The following is a 17716-nucleotide window of genomic DNA, read 5'->3' as shown; positions in this document are numbered from 1 at the left end:
CCCAAGCTGTTTTGGGGGTGGTGGTGGCACGGGGAGTCGTAGTGCTATTGGTTCTTTTTCTACTAAAATAGGCTCTGAGAAGTCCTGCAGGTAGTAATACCAGTGACCAACATGAACTGAACACGTATGCATGTCTGGCCCAGTGCCAGGAGCTTCACATACATGTCTCATTTTAATCCTCACAGTAACTATGAGGTGGGTTTTATTATTACCTGAGGATTAGTGAGGTTAAGTAATTTGCTTAGGGTTCACTTGATAGTGCAGCTGAAACTCACAGCTGGACAACTGGACTCCGTAAATGACCATTGTAATTTGATGTGAGCCTGCATTTCCTAAGCTTATTTGACTGTGTCTTATCTTGCCTTTACCTTTCTTTACAGAACATACTTTCTGTTTGCTGTTTAAATGATTTTGAAGCAGTTTGTTAGATTGTTAATTGAGTGGGGCTTATTTCTTTCATCTCTGTCCATGTTAAACAGTTAAGGGGCTTTTTTCTTTCTCTCTAGAATTTTCCCTCGCAGGGAGTACTATACTCCCTGTGTGTTTGCTGATGAAGTCAGCCAGGGTTTCAGGCTCTGCTTTCCTGGTCATACACAAGTACTTATTTTATCATTGCTAAATGGAGTGTATTAGCTCCAGGCCATGGAGAGCAAATTAGGGGAACTGGGAGATACAACACAGAGAAGGAGGCTGCTCTGAAAAATGCTGTCTGCACCTCTAGCCTGAACTCTCCAGCTGTGGGGGAATAAACACAGCAGTGTCAGGGACAGCATTCTAAGGCTTTGGCAGGATGAGACCCTCTTTTCCACAGGTGAGCCTGGGACACTGAGTGCCGATGAACACAAAATCGACTCTGTCTGGGCATTTTGGTTTTGGAGACCTTTCTGTAGGTTCCTGGCACTTTTATACAAGGTAGAGAAATGAGAGCCCAGTCCTGCCCCCGCCTTCTGAAACTACAGGCAGGACCAGCAGCACCCATTCTGGGGAGAGTCCTTTGGAACCAGGCAGACCAGCAGCTCTTTTCCGTTCGTTTTTCTTTTTCTTCTAAATGGGGACTTAGGAGAGCATATCAGGTAGCTTTCCAGTTCTTTGATGTGTTAGCATGAGCTTTTATTTTATTTTATTTTTATTTTTTATTTATTTTTGGCTGCGTTGGGTCTTCATTGCTGCGCGCGGGCTTTCTTTAGTTGTGGTGAGCGGGGGCTACTCTTTGTTGCGGTCCAGGGGCTTCTCATTGTGGTGGCTTCTCTTTTTGCGGAGCAGGGGCTCTAGGCGCACGAGCTTCAGTAGTTGTGGTGCCGAGGGCTCAGTAGTTGTGGCTCATGGGCTCTAGAGCGCAGGCTCAGTAGTTGTGGTGCACGGGCTTAGTTGCTCCGCGGCATGTGGGATCTTCCCGGACCAGGGATCGAACCCGTGTCCCCTGCATTGGCAGGTGGATTCTTAACCACTGCACCACCAGGGAAATCCCAGCGGGAGCTTTTAAATGGGGTTTGCAAAAGGCAGAGTTTATGATTGGATGAAAGAGCATTAGGAGACTGTTTTCCTTATGCAGGGGGAACTATTGATTTATTTATAGCGACTTAATTTGTAGGTAACAGAGTTGAGGTGGTAGAAAGAGCCCTGGGCTGCAGACCTGGGTTCTAGTCCTGATTCTTCCTCTAACTCACTGCGGGATCCTTGCAGGCCTAGTCACCTTTTCTGGGCATCATTTTTTCTCAGTTTCTAATGAGATGGGTTGGACTTCGGGATCTCCGAGAGTCCTTCAAGCCCCCTCTGCCTTTGATGCCAAGTATGTAACTCTCATTTGGTCAGGGTTTGGCAGGACATCCAGTGCCATGTGGTGCAGGGATGCTTACTGATAACCGTCCCTGCAGGAGGATGGGCTTCTTTGACATTGGTGGTGAACTTTGTAGTTTTGACTTTAGGTCTTTTCTTGCCCATACACAGGGCAGATGACAGGTGACCCCAGCAAAGCGACTACTGGCTTGAGGGCCAGGTGTGGTTCTCCTGGCTGAGGGCACACTGAACATCTGAGGTTTATTCATGGGCACAGTGAGCAAGGAGCATCTGACTGATTGCTGGAGGTGGGCAAAGCAGGGCTCCCTCAGCTTCACCGGCTCCCTGCCCTCCAGTAGCTCTGCCGTGACCAAGCTGCTGAAGGTTCTTCTGAATTCTCACTTAGCGTTGCATTTGTGGGTAGGTGTCCCCTGGAGTGTGTTTGTGTTTTCTATGTAGTTCATGCTGAGAGTGGGAAAGAACCAGCGCTCTCCTCCTCTCCCAACCCTTGGACCTTCTGCTGCATGAATTCAGATGTAGAATCTTGAGTCTTTGAAAGGACTCTAGACATCTTCATTCATTCAGTGAGAGGATATTACTGGACCCTCCTTCTCCCCAATGCCTGAATCTCAATGTATTAGTCGTTAGTGTACAGTTATGAGATCTTTGCATCTGTTGAGATGCCCTGGGCTGATGTCCTCTATTCTGAATGCCCCCAGATCAGGGCAGGCAAACTTGCCCTCCTCAGCAACTCTTCAAAGATAAGTCTTAAGTCTGCCTTTGCCGAGGAAAAAGGAATGTGCTACCTAGTTGTACCGAACTGATGCATTCTTTGAAAATGGTTTCTGTACCAGTCACTAACAGATGCCTTGCAGAAGGAGTTTCTGGTCCTGGGTGAATGTCTTCCACTGGTCTCTCTGCTTCTTAGGGTATCTCTTCTGTATTTTTTCTTCAAATAGCTGTTTAGAGTTTCTAATGAAGCAGCTGTCTGGAGACCAATGTTTATTTCAACATGGTTGGAGTTGTTTTTGCTTCAGCTTTCAGAGCCAATAAAGCTGGTTATTAGATTCTGTAATTGCTGCTGTAATTACTCTCTTGGAACCAGCAAAGGCGTAATTAAATATGGAGATTCCAAGGACTATTTTTTTCCATCTAAAAGCAACCTTTTAAACTTCTGTTGGCCTGGGTTAGATTTCAGTTGTTAAAGCATTGTGTTTATGAATGATACAGCGGCGGGGGGTGGGGGGGGGAGGTGGCGGGTAGGGGGGTGGTGGCGGGTTCTTTGGCAGAAAAGGGATTTCTTTGGACACCTTCTTTGAATATTTGGTTTAGATGAACTCCTTGTTAACCCAGTACTTGTTTTTATTTTTTTTTCATTCCCCCCACCAGTTTTATTGAGATATAATTGACATATAACATTATATTATTTTTAGGTGTACAGCGTAATGATTTAATGTATGTATATATTGTGAAATGATTATCAAAATACATTCAGTTAACATGCATCACCTCACATGATGACATTTTTTTTAAACCTTGTATTGAGAACTCAGTACTTGTTTTTTTAAACCAACCATCAGGAATTTGGAGAAGTGTAAGGCAAGATACTAAGAGCTAGCACATATTTTTGAAAAACATTGGGTCTGGCCCTTTAGGCTTTGGCTATATACAGAAGCAAATTTTTGTGGTCAGCAATAAGATAGGGATGGGGGCTGTTTACTTGAAGTGGAATGGTCTCCAGGAAGAGAGGCATTTTTACGCATTTAGCTTGCCCTAAGTTATACTTCACCAGTGTGCCACATGTTTGTAAGATACGGGGTGGTTCAAGGGCTCTGAATATGTTTACACATATTCTCGCAGCCCAAAGGCTGACCCCATGTCTAATTTCAGGGTTACTCTACTCATGAACCATGTATGGAAAGGGGGAAACGAATCACGTACCCTTTCACTTTGGGGTTCTCAACTAGCTGAGAAATACACACAGGATTTTGATTGGGGTAAACAAATGGACTGTCTCTGCCAGAAGCGGTCCTGGAGAGTTCACTGCAAGGAGCGGAAGAGACCGTGTGAACCCTGCAGGCAGGAAGGGGAGCCCTGGAGGGCCAGGCTGTTCACTCAGAACCTTTTCCTCCCCTCAGACAGGGCACACCTCATGGCGAGCATACAGGGGGAAGGGTGGGCCCTTGCAAAAATTCCTGTTTTATGGACCAGGACGAATGCAGGGAAAGAATGCTGCCCAATGACTGTTTTAGCCAGTGTTTCAATGAGATGTTCTTTTCTCCATTGAGTAAGAGGTACACAGGAGATAAAATATGGGTGTACCCCACATGAGGAGCCCTGCAGAGTATATGAAAAACTTAAAAAAACAGGTGAAATTGGAGATTCAGTTTAATATATATTAAGCACTTGCTGTGTACCAGTCATTGTGCTGGATGATGGTTTGTAAAGATGAATAATATAAACATTATTTCATTCATGGGGGACTCTTGCTTACCTCCCTGGTATGTTTGGGTGTTTGCTTCCAGATAATTTATTGCTTGGGGGATTTTAGCAGCGGGGTGTAGATCAGAGAAATGCCAGATTGGCATGCAAGGAGTCACTGCCAATTGAAAATGTACTCAAGCAAAAGTTAAAGCTGTTCTAAACCTATGATGTTAACAGGCAAGGAATGGTTTTAAAAATCAGAACATAGCTAACTGTATAAAATCAAGGCTCCCGCTACACTCAGGACACTGAGAAGCAAGGCAAATGTCATCTTGTTGTTCGTTCTTGAGAACTGTCCCAGTGTCACTTGCCATCATCCCGAGCCCATGTGGGAAGAGCAGAGGCCTGGGGGTTTATACAGACTAGTGGTTGAGCCTTCCCCTCCTCTCATAACAGCAGGATGAACCACTCCACCTTTCTTTTTTTTTTTTAATTTGTTTATTTTATGTATTTACTTTTGACTGCGTTGGGTCTTGATTGCTGCTCGAGGGCTTTCTCTAGTTGCGGCTAGCGGGGGCTACTCTTCGTTGCAGCGCATGGGCTTCTCATTGCAGTGGCTTCTCTTGTTGCGGAGCATGGGCTCTTAGGCACGTGGGCTTCAGTAGTTGCGGCGCGTGGGCTCAGTTAGTTGTGGCTCTCGGACTCTAGAGCACAGGCTTAGTAGTTGTGGCACACGGGTTTAGTTGCTCTGTGGCATGTGGGATCTTCCTGGACCAGGGCTCGAACCTGTGTCCCCTGCATTGGCAGGCGGATTCTTAACCACTGCGCCACCGGGAAGTCCCACTCCACCTTTCTGATCCCCAGTCTTGTTGGTGTGGATCTGGATCTGTGCCCCTGGACCATGCGGGAGGATTGAATGAGGAGGCGGGCAAGACTGCAGCAGCCGCCCTGCTTGCTTATCATGCAGCTGGCGCTCAGAACACCTATTGAATCTTGACTGGTGAACAAGTTGTTATAGGCTGGGCTATGCTGTGGGTGTTAGGGGAGGCTGAGGAGGACCTGGAAAAGGAGTTAAGTGTGGGACATTGGCCTCAGAAGGCTTGAGAATCTCTTGTTGATTAGGGTGTGACTAAGTCGGTTTCTGTGGAAAAGCAACACAGTATCAGCGAAGTCAGGAGGAAGCAGCCCCAGGCCCTGAGCATTTGCATACCAGGACTCTCCCCGGATGCCTTCCCTGTGCCATGACGGTCAATGGCAAAGGGATTCGGAATTGGTGCTGGGGCTCCCGGAACCAGACTTGTGGTGAGAATCCCAGTCCCTTGCCTCCCGTGGGGCCTTGCAGGCCACATTAAACCACGTGGAGGCTTTGTCCTGTGGGCAGAGGGAGCTGTTGTGGGTTCTTAAGCAAAGGAATGGCATGGTTGAATATGTACTCCCTCTTCTGTGATCCCACAGTTCCCTGGACGCTCCCTGCTGCACTGGATGGTGCCTCCAGGGCAGGGTCCTGTCTTTTTCATTCACTGGGAGGCATAACAGTTAGCATGGCAGCCCATGGACTTTGGAGTTCCATACCTGGCTTAATCCCCTCTCTGCTGCCTACCACCTGGTAACCTGAGTTACAGAACCTCTCTGAACCTGTTTCCTCATCTTCTAAGAAGGATGGTCATTTCTACCTTAAAGGGTCGCTGTTGTGAGGTACTTACCTGGCAGGCATGGCTTAATACTAGCAGAAGGTGAAGATGTTCAGTAAAGGGTCTTGAGGACCCCTGGGTGTGTCTGCAGGTTGGATTTTTTGGAGTCATAGGCCATCTGGCCATTCATACCAGAATGAGGAAGATAGCAGGTTGAATGGTTTTTCAGCTTTTAATGAGGCACATTTCATTGTTCTTCAGATTTTTAGCAGTGTTTCTTTAGCCTGCTTTATCCTTTGGCTGGAGGAATTTTCCTGGTGGTTTTTGTCTGCTGCTTTTATTTTTAAATTTATTTATTTATTTCTGCATCAGGTCTTCATTGCTGCACGCGAGCTTTCTCTAGTTATGGTGAGCAGGGGCTACTCTTCATTGTGGTGCACGGGCTTCATGGGCTTCTCATTGCGGTGGCTTCACTTGTTGCGGGGCACGGGCTCTAGGCGCACGGGCTTCAGTAGTTGTGGCTCCTGGGCTCTAGAGTGCAGGCTTAGTAGTTGTGGCACACAGGCTTCGTTGCTCCGTGGCATGTGGGATCTTCCCAGCCCAGGGCTCGAACCCGTGTCCCCTGCATTTAGGGCAGGCGGATTCTTAACCACTGCACCACCAGGGAAGCCCTTGTCTGCTGCTTTTAAAGGAACTATGGACTGCTTACATGCAAGCCAAGGCCCTATTCCCTTGACAAATGATTCTCAGGGTGCTATCCTAGGCTAACAGGGAGTTTTAGTGGAAGGAGTACGTGACCTGTTCAGGTGACATATGGAGAAACCACAGCCCTGTTGGGGAGGTGATTGACTGTTGCCTACAGCCTGCAGGAGGTGGCTTTGGTATGGAGCTGGGGGGCACGAGTGCATGGGTGCATATGTGTCTACATATGTATGTGAGGCTAGTGCTGTCCAGGCCAAGGCAGGTGCCGGCAGCCCATTCCTTCTGCTTGATTCTGTGCAGAGCCTCCTTCCTGGCTTTGATGCCCAGCTAAGATGTGTGCTAAAGATGCTTTTCAGTGTAAAGAGGGGAACTAAAATAGTAAGGGGAGGGAAGCCTGGGTTTTGACTCGGGAGATGTGGTTTGGCCCTTGCTCTGCTACCAACTCATCTTGATCAAATTGCTTGCCCTGACTGAACCTTAAAACAAGATTATCTCCTATAGCCTTAACACACCAGGAGGCTGAGAGTGATGATGGCATTGATTTGACCAAATGGTCAGACTCTAGATTAGTCCCTGACAGGGAGTTCTGTCTTTATTTCACTTGTGCTGTGCTTTCTATGATAGGGAATGCTATAGTTATCATCTTCAGGCATGGGGCTTTTTGCTTTTGTTGAATACATTTCCAGAAGGAAATTACTGGGTCAGAGGGCAGGAACAATATTATGGCTGTTGCTGTGTGTTGCCATGTTACTTTTCAGAAACATTATAACAATTTACAGTTGTCGGCTGTGTGTGAGATAGCATTTTAACCCCCAATGATCCAGTATTTGCTATAGTCGTTATTATTTTGTAATTTAGTTGACATAAAATGATACTTCAAAGCTGCTTTATAATAATTAGAGCTGCTGGTTTTTTGGGTGTGCACTATGTTTAATGTTGTGCTAAGTGTTTCTGTTATGTTATCTCATTCACAGTGAACCTATCAGGGAGGCTAAGTAGCTTACCAAGTCTGAGAGCTGGGGTTTGAACCTAAGGCAATTTGACTTCCAAGCACATTCTTTTTCTGGGTGTCCTCCATGCTTTGATTTGTGTGTGTGCAGTTACCAAAGAGTGTGAACTTTTGCTTATGTGCCTGGCTGCATTTTGAGGTCTGTGAATTTTGTATAATTTTCTTTTTTTTACAATTTATTTTTCGCTGCGTTGGGTCTTTGTTGCTGCGCACGGGCTTTTTTCAGTTGTGGCGAGAAGGGGCTACTCTTCGTTGCGGTGCACGGGCTTCTCATTGCGGTGGCTTCTCTTGTTGCAGAGCACGGGCTCTAGGCACACGGGCTTCAGTAGTTACAGCATGCGGGCTCAGTAGTTGCGGCACGTGGGCCCTAGAGTACACGGGCTTCAGTAGTTGTGGTGAGTGGGCTTAGTTGCTCTGTGGCATATGGGATCTTCCCGGACCAGGGATCGAACCCGTGTCCCCTGCATTGGCAGGTGGATTCTTAACCACTGTGCCACCAGGGAAGTCCCTTGTATAGTTTCCTTAGAAAACTGAATGTGCTTTTTGTGTAGGAGAGATTATTAGCCCTCTGTTATAGTGGAAGCAGAAACTGAAGTGCATCCATCACAGTTAGGGAGAAGACTCAGTGAACTCTAGGACATTGCCCTGTGTCTGGGCTCTCTGAAACCCTGTTTTCTTCCCCCTGTGCAGCTGCCCTCCAGGCACTGAAGCGCAAGAAGAGGTATGAAAAGCAGCTGGCACAGATCGATGGCACACTGTCAACCATCGAGTTCCAGCGAGAGGCCCTGGAGAATGCTAACACCAACACCGAGGTGCTCAAGAACATGGGCTATGCCGCCAAAGCCATGAAGGCTGCCCACGACAACATGTACGTGGCCACCCACTGGTGGAGGGGGGCACCCATGTGGAAGGGCAGTGCTGGCCCTGGAGTGCCTCAGTCCCGGGCCATGGCCTTGGGCAGACCCCTTGACTTATCCATTCAAGCACCTGAGTTTGTTTTAATTTGCATTCTTTTTTGGAACTCCTTCTAAAATGGATTATGTGCCCTGCTGCCCTCGGAAGCAGATCTCATGGAATGAAACAGTGTTTTCTGAGTAATTCAGGGTTATTGGGATGAATATAGAGTTTCAAGCTGGAAAGGTCCTTAGAAGGTTCTCTCACCCAAGCCTCTGATCATCAAGGTGGGGAAGTTTGTCCCAGGGAGGGGAGGTGACTTGCCCTGGGTTTGTGTAAACTTGGATAGAACTGGGATTAGAATCAATGCCCGTGACTTTCGCCTCATGCTGTCAGGGGTCCTGAAAAATGTGGTACATTTGAGGGCTTTAACTCCCTCTCTTCTTAGGTCTGTTTTTGATGGAATTTTCTGCCTCCCCCCTTGCTCTTGGGCTTTGGCTATCATGTTGACAGTGTTCTTGACCTCAGCATTCCTTCCTTTATGTGGCTACTTCTCATATACAGTGGCCTAAGAAACTAGATAACCGAGCTTGTTATATTTGTAATTAAAGGCCAGGGTAACACTAGGCTCCAAATGAGGACCTCTCCCAAACAGAACAAAATTCTGCATTTGTTTTAGTGCTTGAACTTGGCATCGTATATTTGGGGGTGCTTGGAGCACTTTTTTGCTTCCTTTGGGTACTCAGCCGCGCTGTAGAACAGGGACTGGCCAAATGCAGCCTGTGGGCCTGCTGCCAATTTTTGTGAATAAAATTTTATTGAAACACAGTTGTGTCCATTAATACATATTGTCTGTGGCTGCTTTTGTGGCACATGGCAGGGTTGAATTTTTGTGACAGAGATCGTATGGCCCACAAGTTCTAAAATATTTACTGTTTGGCCCTTTACAGAAAAAGTTTGCTGATCCCTGTTCTAGAAGTGTGGGATTGCAGGAAAAGTAGCCTTCAAATAACTGAGCTATCGTCTGAGGGGATGTTCACTGGACTGAGCTTCCTGAGTGAGGCCCATGTCTGTTTCATGTCCATGTTCTCCAAGATGCCTGGCGCACAGCACGTCTCAGTGAATACTGTGCATGCCTTGAAGTATACATGTGCATATTACATTGATTAATTGTAAGTTTATATGATTGACAGTGTATAGAAAATAATTCTGCATTGTTTGCTTTTCCTTTGGGGCCTAGTAGAGGAGCCATAAGTGGATCTGTGTAGATGGGAAGGGCCTGTCAAATGGCGTGGCTCTGTTTTATGATTTGTGATTTTACCTCCCCTGGTGCAGAGTTGCCCTTGGGCTTGAAGAGCTACTGGCCCAGGAGTTCAAGTCCCAGGGTCTCATCTAACGTGTTTACCAGCTTGCATGAGAGACCCTGACAATGGCACCTGACTCTGCCAAGCCTTATTTCCTTAGGGTGTTGGACTAGGCGATGTCTAAGGATGCTTCCATCTTCTTGATTCTGTGATCCTCTATTTTAAAGAGGAGGAGGAAGACAAAGTAAAGACAAAAAAGGAATTCCTCAGAGGGAGTAATTGTGGGGCTGGGGCTGGGCAGCAGATTGCGGGGAGCGGGGCTTCTGCTTCTGCCTCCCAGGCCCTCTTTACACAGACTGTCTGACATGACATCTGTCTGTTTCATTTAAAGGGACATCGATAAAGTTGATGAGTTAATGCAGGACATTGCTGACCAGCAGGAACTTGCAGAAGAGATTTCAACAGCTATTTCAAAACCTGTAGGGTTTGGAGAAGAGTTTGACGAGGTGAGTGGTTTCATGCAGATCACACAGGCTTCACAGATGATTTCTGGGCTGCCTCTGATGTGCTCTTGAAGCCTCTCTGGCAAGGAATATGTGGTTTGGAAATCACCAGTTCTCGTCCCTCCAGAGACTTGAACATAGACATGGTACTAACCCTCCCTAATTCTGGGTTTTGAGGGCTGCTTTCACTGTTTGGGGAGCTTAGGTGGAGTAAAGGAACCTTTGTTGGGACCCCTCAGCAGACTTCAGGTCAGTATTGTTTTCAACAAGTAGTTACCTGCACCTTTCCGTGGTGAGTCCTGGGCTCAGAGCTGGGGCAGCTGAGGTCACCATGCCCTGGAGAAGTTTACAGGATTTGCCCTCAGACCACTCTGATGTGAGATAAAGGTGAAGCCAAAGAAGGAACATTTATACCTGATCCCCCCTGAAGGATCCATCTGGAACTTGGCCACCTACCAATTTCTGCTGTGGCAATTAGAACGTTGGGTCTGTTAGGTTTTTAAAATACAGTTACAGGCCCTGTACCTCATTCTGCCTTAGACTTGAGTCCACTGAAGGTCAGGCTCTCTTCATCAAACCTAATTCTTTGTGCTGATTCCCACTGTATAGCTGAGGAAACAGCCTGTGGCTCTTACCCTTGGCTCCCAGCACCAGGGTTTTCATGTTTTCAGACTGGAGTTTGAGGGACTAGTCAAGTTTATTTCAATTCAGCAGACATTCCTGAACATTCACTCAGTGCGCCCAGTTCTGAGATAAAGAAATGGGAATGATAAAATACAATCCCTTTTCTCAGGATGCTCACCGCCTGGTGCAGGGACCCCAGACGTAGACAGCAATAATAGCTCGTAGTGTGTTCACCGGTAGAAGTATGTTTAGGATGTTTGAGTCACAGAGTGTGGACCTGGAGTTCATCTCCCCTCTGACCTTCTCAGAGGGGCTGTGGGGCTTTTAAAAAATGAGCCATCCCCTGAGCCATCAGCTAAGAGGTACCCCTGGAGGGGCTGGGATTCCCAGGTTGTCTCTCATTTTTGTGTTTGCTTTTACCAGGATGAGCTCATGGCAGAATTAGAAGAACTAGAACAGGAGGAACTAGACAAGAATTTGCTGGAAATCAGTGGACCGGAAACAGTCCCTCTACCAAATGTTCCCTCTATATCCCTACCATCAAAACCCAGTGAGTACTTCTTAGCCACAGTCATGACATACCCATGACCCACGTGGTGGGTAATCTTGTGGTTGGTTGGCTTCAGTTTGGGTCCTGAGTTGCCCAGAGTTGAGAACCAGATAGGATCTGTTGTGACAGCTCTAAAGACAGTGTCACCTGCTCTTTCCTAGTTTCTCTGTAGAGCAGGGTTTCTTAACCTTGGCACTGTTGACATAGCCAGACCGTTCTTTGGGTGGGGACTGGGAGGGGGCCCTGTCCCGTGCTCTGTGGATGTCTAGCAGCACCCATGGCCTCTACCCACTAGATGCCAGTAGCATCCCCCTCCCCAAGTTTTTTTTTTTTTTTTTTTAATTAATAGCTACTTTATTTATTTATTTATTTATTTATTTATTTATTTTGGCTGTGTTGGGTCTTCGTTTCTGTGCGAGGGCTTTCTCTAGTTGCGGCAAGCGGGGGCCACTCTTCATCGCGGTGCGCCGGCCTTTCACTATCCCGGCCCCTCCCGTTGCGGGGCACAGGCTCCAGACGCGCAGGCTCAGTAGTTGTGGCTCACGGGCCCAGTTGCTCCGCGGCATGTGGGATCTTCCCAGACCAGGGCTCGAACCCGTGTCCCCTGCATTAGCAGGCAGATTCTCAACCACTGCGCCACCAGGGAAGCCCCCCTCCCCAAGTTTTGACAACCAAAAATGTCACCGGCTTTTGCCAGATGTTGGGGGGTGGGGCGGGTCACAGCCGGTTGAGAACCATTATTGTAGAATGACTTTCCCTGTGTCACCAAACAAGGGGAGAGTTTGACAGCTCTTGCTCCCCATCTAGTACCCTGTGCTGTGCACACCTGTAAAAGCCGGGGCCTCAGAGGTTGCCACGGTAGGAAGGAAACAGCTTTGGCTTTTTTAGAAACCTGGTTCTATAAAACCTTCACTTCCTTCTTCCTTGCCCACACCCCCCGCCGCCCCGCACTGTTTCACCCTTGGGTAGAAGTATTCCACACAGAGCTTCTAGAAAAGGTGAAGCTGCTTGATTTGGCATGGAGGGAGAGGCCAGGGAGCGGGGTGTGACCAGGTGTGTCACCTCACTCTTCCACAGATCAAGGGGAAGTGGCCCCTCTAGTCGAGTCCGCTGCCCGGGATGGGGTGTGGGCGGAGGGGGTCCGGAGGCTGTCCAGCAAGCTGCCGGCAGTGTATAGAGGTGGCTCAAGCCCTTGAGGTGGAAGGGGGTGGCGGGCGGGGATTAGAGCTCTTCCGGGGTCCTTCCCGCTCTCCCCCACCTTGCATGCTCTGGGACTGAGGCCACGCATGGAGCCTGATGGACTCTCAGTGTAGAGTTCTCCCCGCTTTGTCTGGCTCCGGTGTGGGGGGAGGGGAGGTGCTGGGGAAGGTGTGCCTGGTTATCTGGAGTTGCATGTTGCAGCTTTTAGGCGCAGAGAAGCAGTCTGCTGAGAGCCTGGAGGTGAGGCTGGCTGCAGGGGCGGGGCTGTTCTGTAGACGCAGTGTAGCGCAGCCCTGGCATCCAGCCAGAGTGTGTGGCGAACACTGCAGCCAGCCTTCCTAAACTAAACAGCTCTTCCTCTCTTCACACAGCCAAGAAGAAGGAAGAGGAGGACGACGACATGAAGGAATTGGAGAGCTGGGCTGGATCCATTTAACTGGTCCAGCGCCGGGCTGGGCCCAGACAGACTCTGGTGGCCTGCGAGGCGGGCAGGCACGTGCGTGTGTGGGGCAGGCAGGCCGTGGTGCAGGCAGGTTCCATCGCTCTCGAATCTCCCTGCAAAGCAGTAGGGCTGCATCACCGCTCACTCTGCATAGCATGGTCTGCACCCAGCGGTACGGGTTGGGGGGAGGGGGTGGGGGGCTGGGAGGTGCCTGCTGTTTATAATGTTGAATTTCTGTAAAATAAACTGTATTTGCAAATCCAACATTGAGCTTCTGGACTACGCTAACTCCACTGCTGAGCCTCAATGGAAAGGGTCGACCGTTTGCAGTTGAAATGATCTGGAAATGCAGCCTCTGTCCTTTTATGTCAGCTGACTTGTCGCACATCTCTTTGTAAGACTTGTATGGTACTGACAGAAGAGTCATTTTTTTAAAGCCATAGGCTTTTCCTTGTCCTTGGTTGTAATAATGCATCTGATTTTGGTTTCCTCAAGAGCTGTATTTCTGTCCATCACGTGTGTACGGGCCCCTGTGTTTCCCACTCTGTCGCACTCCTTTCTCCCACTCGCCTGGTCTTTTTGGAGTTTGTGACACTGATTTGAAATGGCTGGTGTTCTTTTGAGAGCGTGTGAGATTGTTAGAGTTAAATTCCAGCTATACATTTTTCTAACATAGCTCTAAGGTCCTTGTTGCTGTTTGTGATAACTGAGAGATAACTCATTGGAAACATGTGCATACATTTATATTCAGATGAAGTTATGGTTTGCACCGTCTATTAAATATCTTGATTAATTTTCATACTTTGCCATTGTGTTTAATCAGTCTGTCGTTTGCTTTGGGGGTTGGCCCTTTCCAGGCCAGCGTGGTATCCAGTGGAGTCTGTAGAAACATGGAAGACTTGAGCATGATGTGTATCAACAATTTGAACCAAGAGCAGAGTGTGTCTTACTAGAAATGTGTTTAGGTTCCAGAAACCATGGATCTGTGACCTTCACCTTGCTTGGGGACCCTCTGGGCATAGTTCAGGAGTGAGTTGGTTCTTGTGTGGCTCCAGGGTCTTCCCTAGTTCTCCGTCAGCATCCATGGGCAATGCCAGCAGGACAACAGACCCTCCACCTGTTGGAAACATTGGTGTGCCCACTGACTAGGCCCATCTGGTGCCTTTCCTGTGGGGTGGAAGCGTAGGGCAGTGACTGAGAATCTAGCTCACAAGTCCTAGTCTCAGGTCTGCTGTGACTTGCCCTGTGACTTTGACCCGGCCTCTTCCACTGTCTCTAGTTTTCTTTAGTCTTATACTACCTTAAGAATCTGATGAACACTGTGGACCCTCTCCTTCAGAAAAGTGGATCTATGCCTATTCATCCCTAATTCTGCATGCAAATTGGCAGAATTGAGAGGATTGCCCTCCAGTACCCATCCCCAAACCTCTTGAGATTAAAACCAACCTGATAAACAAGGTCCTACTGTATAGCACAGGGAATTATATTCAATATCCTGGGATAAACCATAATGGAAAAGAATATAAAAAAGAATAGTATATATGTGTATAACTGAGTCACTTTGCTGTACAGCAGAAATTAACACAACACTGTAAATCAACTATACTTCAATAAAAAAATAAATAAGAAAAAAAGAGAAGTCAAAAAAAAAAAGAGGCAACCTGAGTTCACAGTTAAACACGCCATCGCTCACTGGGTTCCAAGCTGTCCACCTGCCCTGGATCACATTTTCCCATGTGTGAAACAGCAGGGCGGGACCAGATCATTTCAGATGTCCTGTCTGAGAAGCTGCTCCTGCCCTGCCCCTCACCCCTCACTGGTCCTCCTCCCAGGGCTGCCACACTTAGAATCAGGACTTGACCACAGTAGCTTGAAAATTCATGACTTGTCTGCGTGTTGGGTCTGGACGTTCTCAGAAGTTCTTTCCACCTCAACAAGAATCTAGTGGCAACGTTTGCTGCCAGATTCCATCTTCTCAGCCTGCAGTTGGTGGTCCGAAGGCATCATTTGGTGTGGGAAATGTAGAGTGGACATTACGCTCTTCTTGTCAACTGCCTCAGGGGCTTCTCACCCCAGGAATAGGTGAGGGGAGCTGGCACATCCAAGCATCCAGCTCTGGCAGGCCTGAAGCTAATTCTTGGACAGTGTCTGGGGCTCCTCTGAGAAGTAGCTGCTTAATCCTACTAGATGTGGGCTTCGTGCCGGGCCTGTGGGATGCACTGTTCAGTAATGCCCAGTCCCTTTCCTGCTCTCTGGAGGTTCTCAGGCTGGAGAGAGAAGCGACCGTATCAGGATTCCTTTGCTACAAGCTACAGAAGATTCAACTGATATAAGCAGTAAAGACATTTACTTATCCATGCAAAACTTATTTATTGAGCACCTCCTGTTGCCAGGCACTGTCCAAGGCACTGGGAGTATATGCAGCAGACCAAGGCCCTGCCCTCAAGATGTTTATATTCTAATAATCTCAGGACAAGACGTCTTAGGTTTGGGACTTCCCTGGAGGTCCAGTGGTTGACTCTGTGCTTCCACTGCAGGGGGCATGGGTTCGATCCCTGGTTGGGGAACCAACATCCCACGTGCCATGCAGCGTGGCCACACACACACACAAAGTCTTATGTTGGCCGGGGGTTTGGATGGGGGCGGTGGGGGCATGGGGGGAGTCTGGATTTGTAGCAGTGGCTCAACCGTGTCCTCAAGGACCAGGTTCTTTGTATCCTTCTGCTCTGCTCCCCATGAACATTAGCTTTTCCTTATCTGGCTTGCTGCCTCTTGGTCATGAGATGGTCCTTTATCACACACCCAGGGGCTAGAAGCAGGAGGGTCAGCACTAGCCAGATTTTCTTTCACCTCTGCCCAGGTTAGCAGGAGGCAAACCTTTCCCAGAAGACTCTACACAAACTACCCCTGTGTCTCATGGGCCATAACTGTCACATGGCCACTTCTTGCTGCAAAGGTATCTGGGAAAGTGGGGACCAGACAAAGGGGTCCAATCAGGATCCTCCACTTGGGGTGGGGTTGGGGGCCTCCCTTCCCGGAGCCCATTACTGCCCACTTGATATCTGGACTAAACTGGGTTTCTCCAGAAACCCAGGAAGGAAGACGAGGGGATGGTTGCTGAGTAGGTGGCATCAAGTATCTGCCTTGGAGGCAGATACCAAAAACCAGACAGATGGGAGATTACGTGCTTCAGTTTCTTCTAAAAAGCAGATTGGATCCTGACGTGTTCCTTTCAAACCCCTCAATCTGCCTCCACCCTCTCTTCTGTGGTTGGAAAACTAAAGGTATATTGGAATTGCCCAGGGAACTTGTTAAAAATTCAGTCTCCTGGGCCCCATCCCCAGAGGTGGGTGGGGACCCCTTGGGTGATTCTGATGTAAGTGGGCTGGGGCTACACTTTGGAGCACTCAAGTGGACGGGATAAGGCAGAATGGCTTACATGGCCCCTCCAGTGACCTGCCCCTGTTTCACCTCCCCCTGTGTCTCCCCTTCATGCAGGCTCCAGCCCCCGGGCCTTCCTCTGCACACATCCCGCCTTGTCCTGCGTGGGCTTGCTGCTTCCTCTGCTCCCACCTCCCCCCCGGCTCTTGTGATTCCCCACTCACTCCCCAGACAGTGAGGTCACTTCATTTCCTGCCTCCTGGATCTCCTTGGCACAGGTCAGGTACTCAAGGGCGTTTGTGTGAATGATGTGTGCGGTCAGAGAGGACTGCCTAGCCAGGACGGGGTGGAATTTGCACTTGGGCTTGTGTGCCTGTGAGGGATGGGGAGTTCTAGACTCAGGGGAGCTTGTGAAGGGAGACGAGGGGGCAGGGAGCTGAGGGGCTGCCTCAGGAGGATTTGACTCCAGGAAGGGCTTGCTTGGGAAGAGGTGGGAGGTAGAAGTGGAGAGGTTGGGGCTGGACAGGGATCTGGAGTGTCTGAGAGTAAGGAGTCTACGCAGTCCTTAAGAATCAGGCAGGGAAGGGAGAAAGGAAGGAGGGGCGGGAGGGCAAGGGGAAAGGAGGAAAGAAAATCAGTTGCTCAGGCAATGATTTGGGGGCCAGAGGAGGGGTAGAGAAGAAGCTTTCTAGGCTGCCTCCCATTTCCCTTAGTGAAGTGAGTGTAGCATTTTTAGAAGCAGCGGTACCGTGGAGTAAAATTCTGGACACTGGGTGGGTGTGTGGACAGACCACCGCAGCAGCAGGCCAAGGTATACAGACACCAAGAGCACAGGGCTCTGGAGTCCGGCGCACAAGCTTCAGATCCTGCCGCTTGCAGTGCCCAGGGACTGTGTGAGCCTGGGGAGGTGACCTCACGCCTCAACCTCAGTTTTTCTCGTCTGTAAAATGCAGGTCATAACACACCTGCCTGTATTAGTTTCCTAGGGCTGGTGTAACAAATGACCACAAGCTAGGTGCTTAAAACAATAGAAATTTATTCTCTTACAGTTCAAGAGGTCAGAAGTACAAAATCGAGGTATCAGCAGGGCCACGCTTCCTCCAGAGGCCTAGGGAGGATCCTTCCTCATCTCTTCAATCTTCAGGTAGCTCCTAGCATTCCTTGGCTTATAGCTGCATCACTCTAATCTCTGCCTCCATCTTCACATGGCCTTCTTCCCTGTCTCTGTGTGTCCTTTTCTGTCACTCACAAGGACACTTGTCATCACGTTAGGGTC

At 48.7% G+C, this 17716-nt stretch overlaps 1 protein-coding gene across 2 annotated transcripts in view; it reads left to right on the top strand.

The window, feature by feature from the left end:
- The window catches only part of CHMP4B (charged multivesicular body protein 4B), a 46393-nt gene extending 32535 nt beyond the window's left edge, over positions 1-13858 (top strand). Inside the window, exons 2-5 of one of the 2 annotated variants that reach the window (XM_082358935.1) lie at positions 8233-8410; positions 10132-10246; positions 11291-11417; positions 12989-13858. In XM_082358935.1, coding sequence (XP_082215061.1) covers positions 8233-8410; positions 10132-10246; positions 11291-11417; positions 12989-13053 — 485 coding nt within the window. In that variant the 3' untranslated portion in view covers positions 13054-13858. Of the gene's footprint in view, positions 1-8232; positions 8411-9386; positions 9609-10131; positions 10247-11290; positions 11418-12988 lie in introns of those variants that run through there. The other variant, XM_082358936.1, reaches the window with a different exon arrangement.
- Positions 13859-17716: the final 3858 nt, after the last annotated feature.

The sequence above is a fragment of the Balaenoptera borealis genome (assembly GCF_965194805.1).
Source record: "Balaenoptera borealis genome assembly, chromosome: 16".
Lineage (NCBI taxonomy): Eukaryota > Metazoa > Chordata > Mammalia > Artiodactyla > Balaenopteridae > Balaenoptera > Balaenoptera borealis.
Note: the sequence above shows the minus strand (reverse complement) of the source record. Positions and strands in the feature narration are given on the sequence as shown.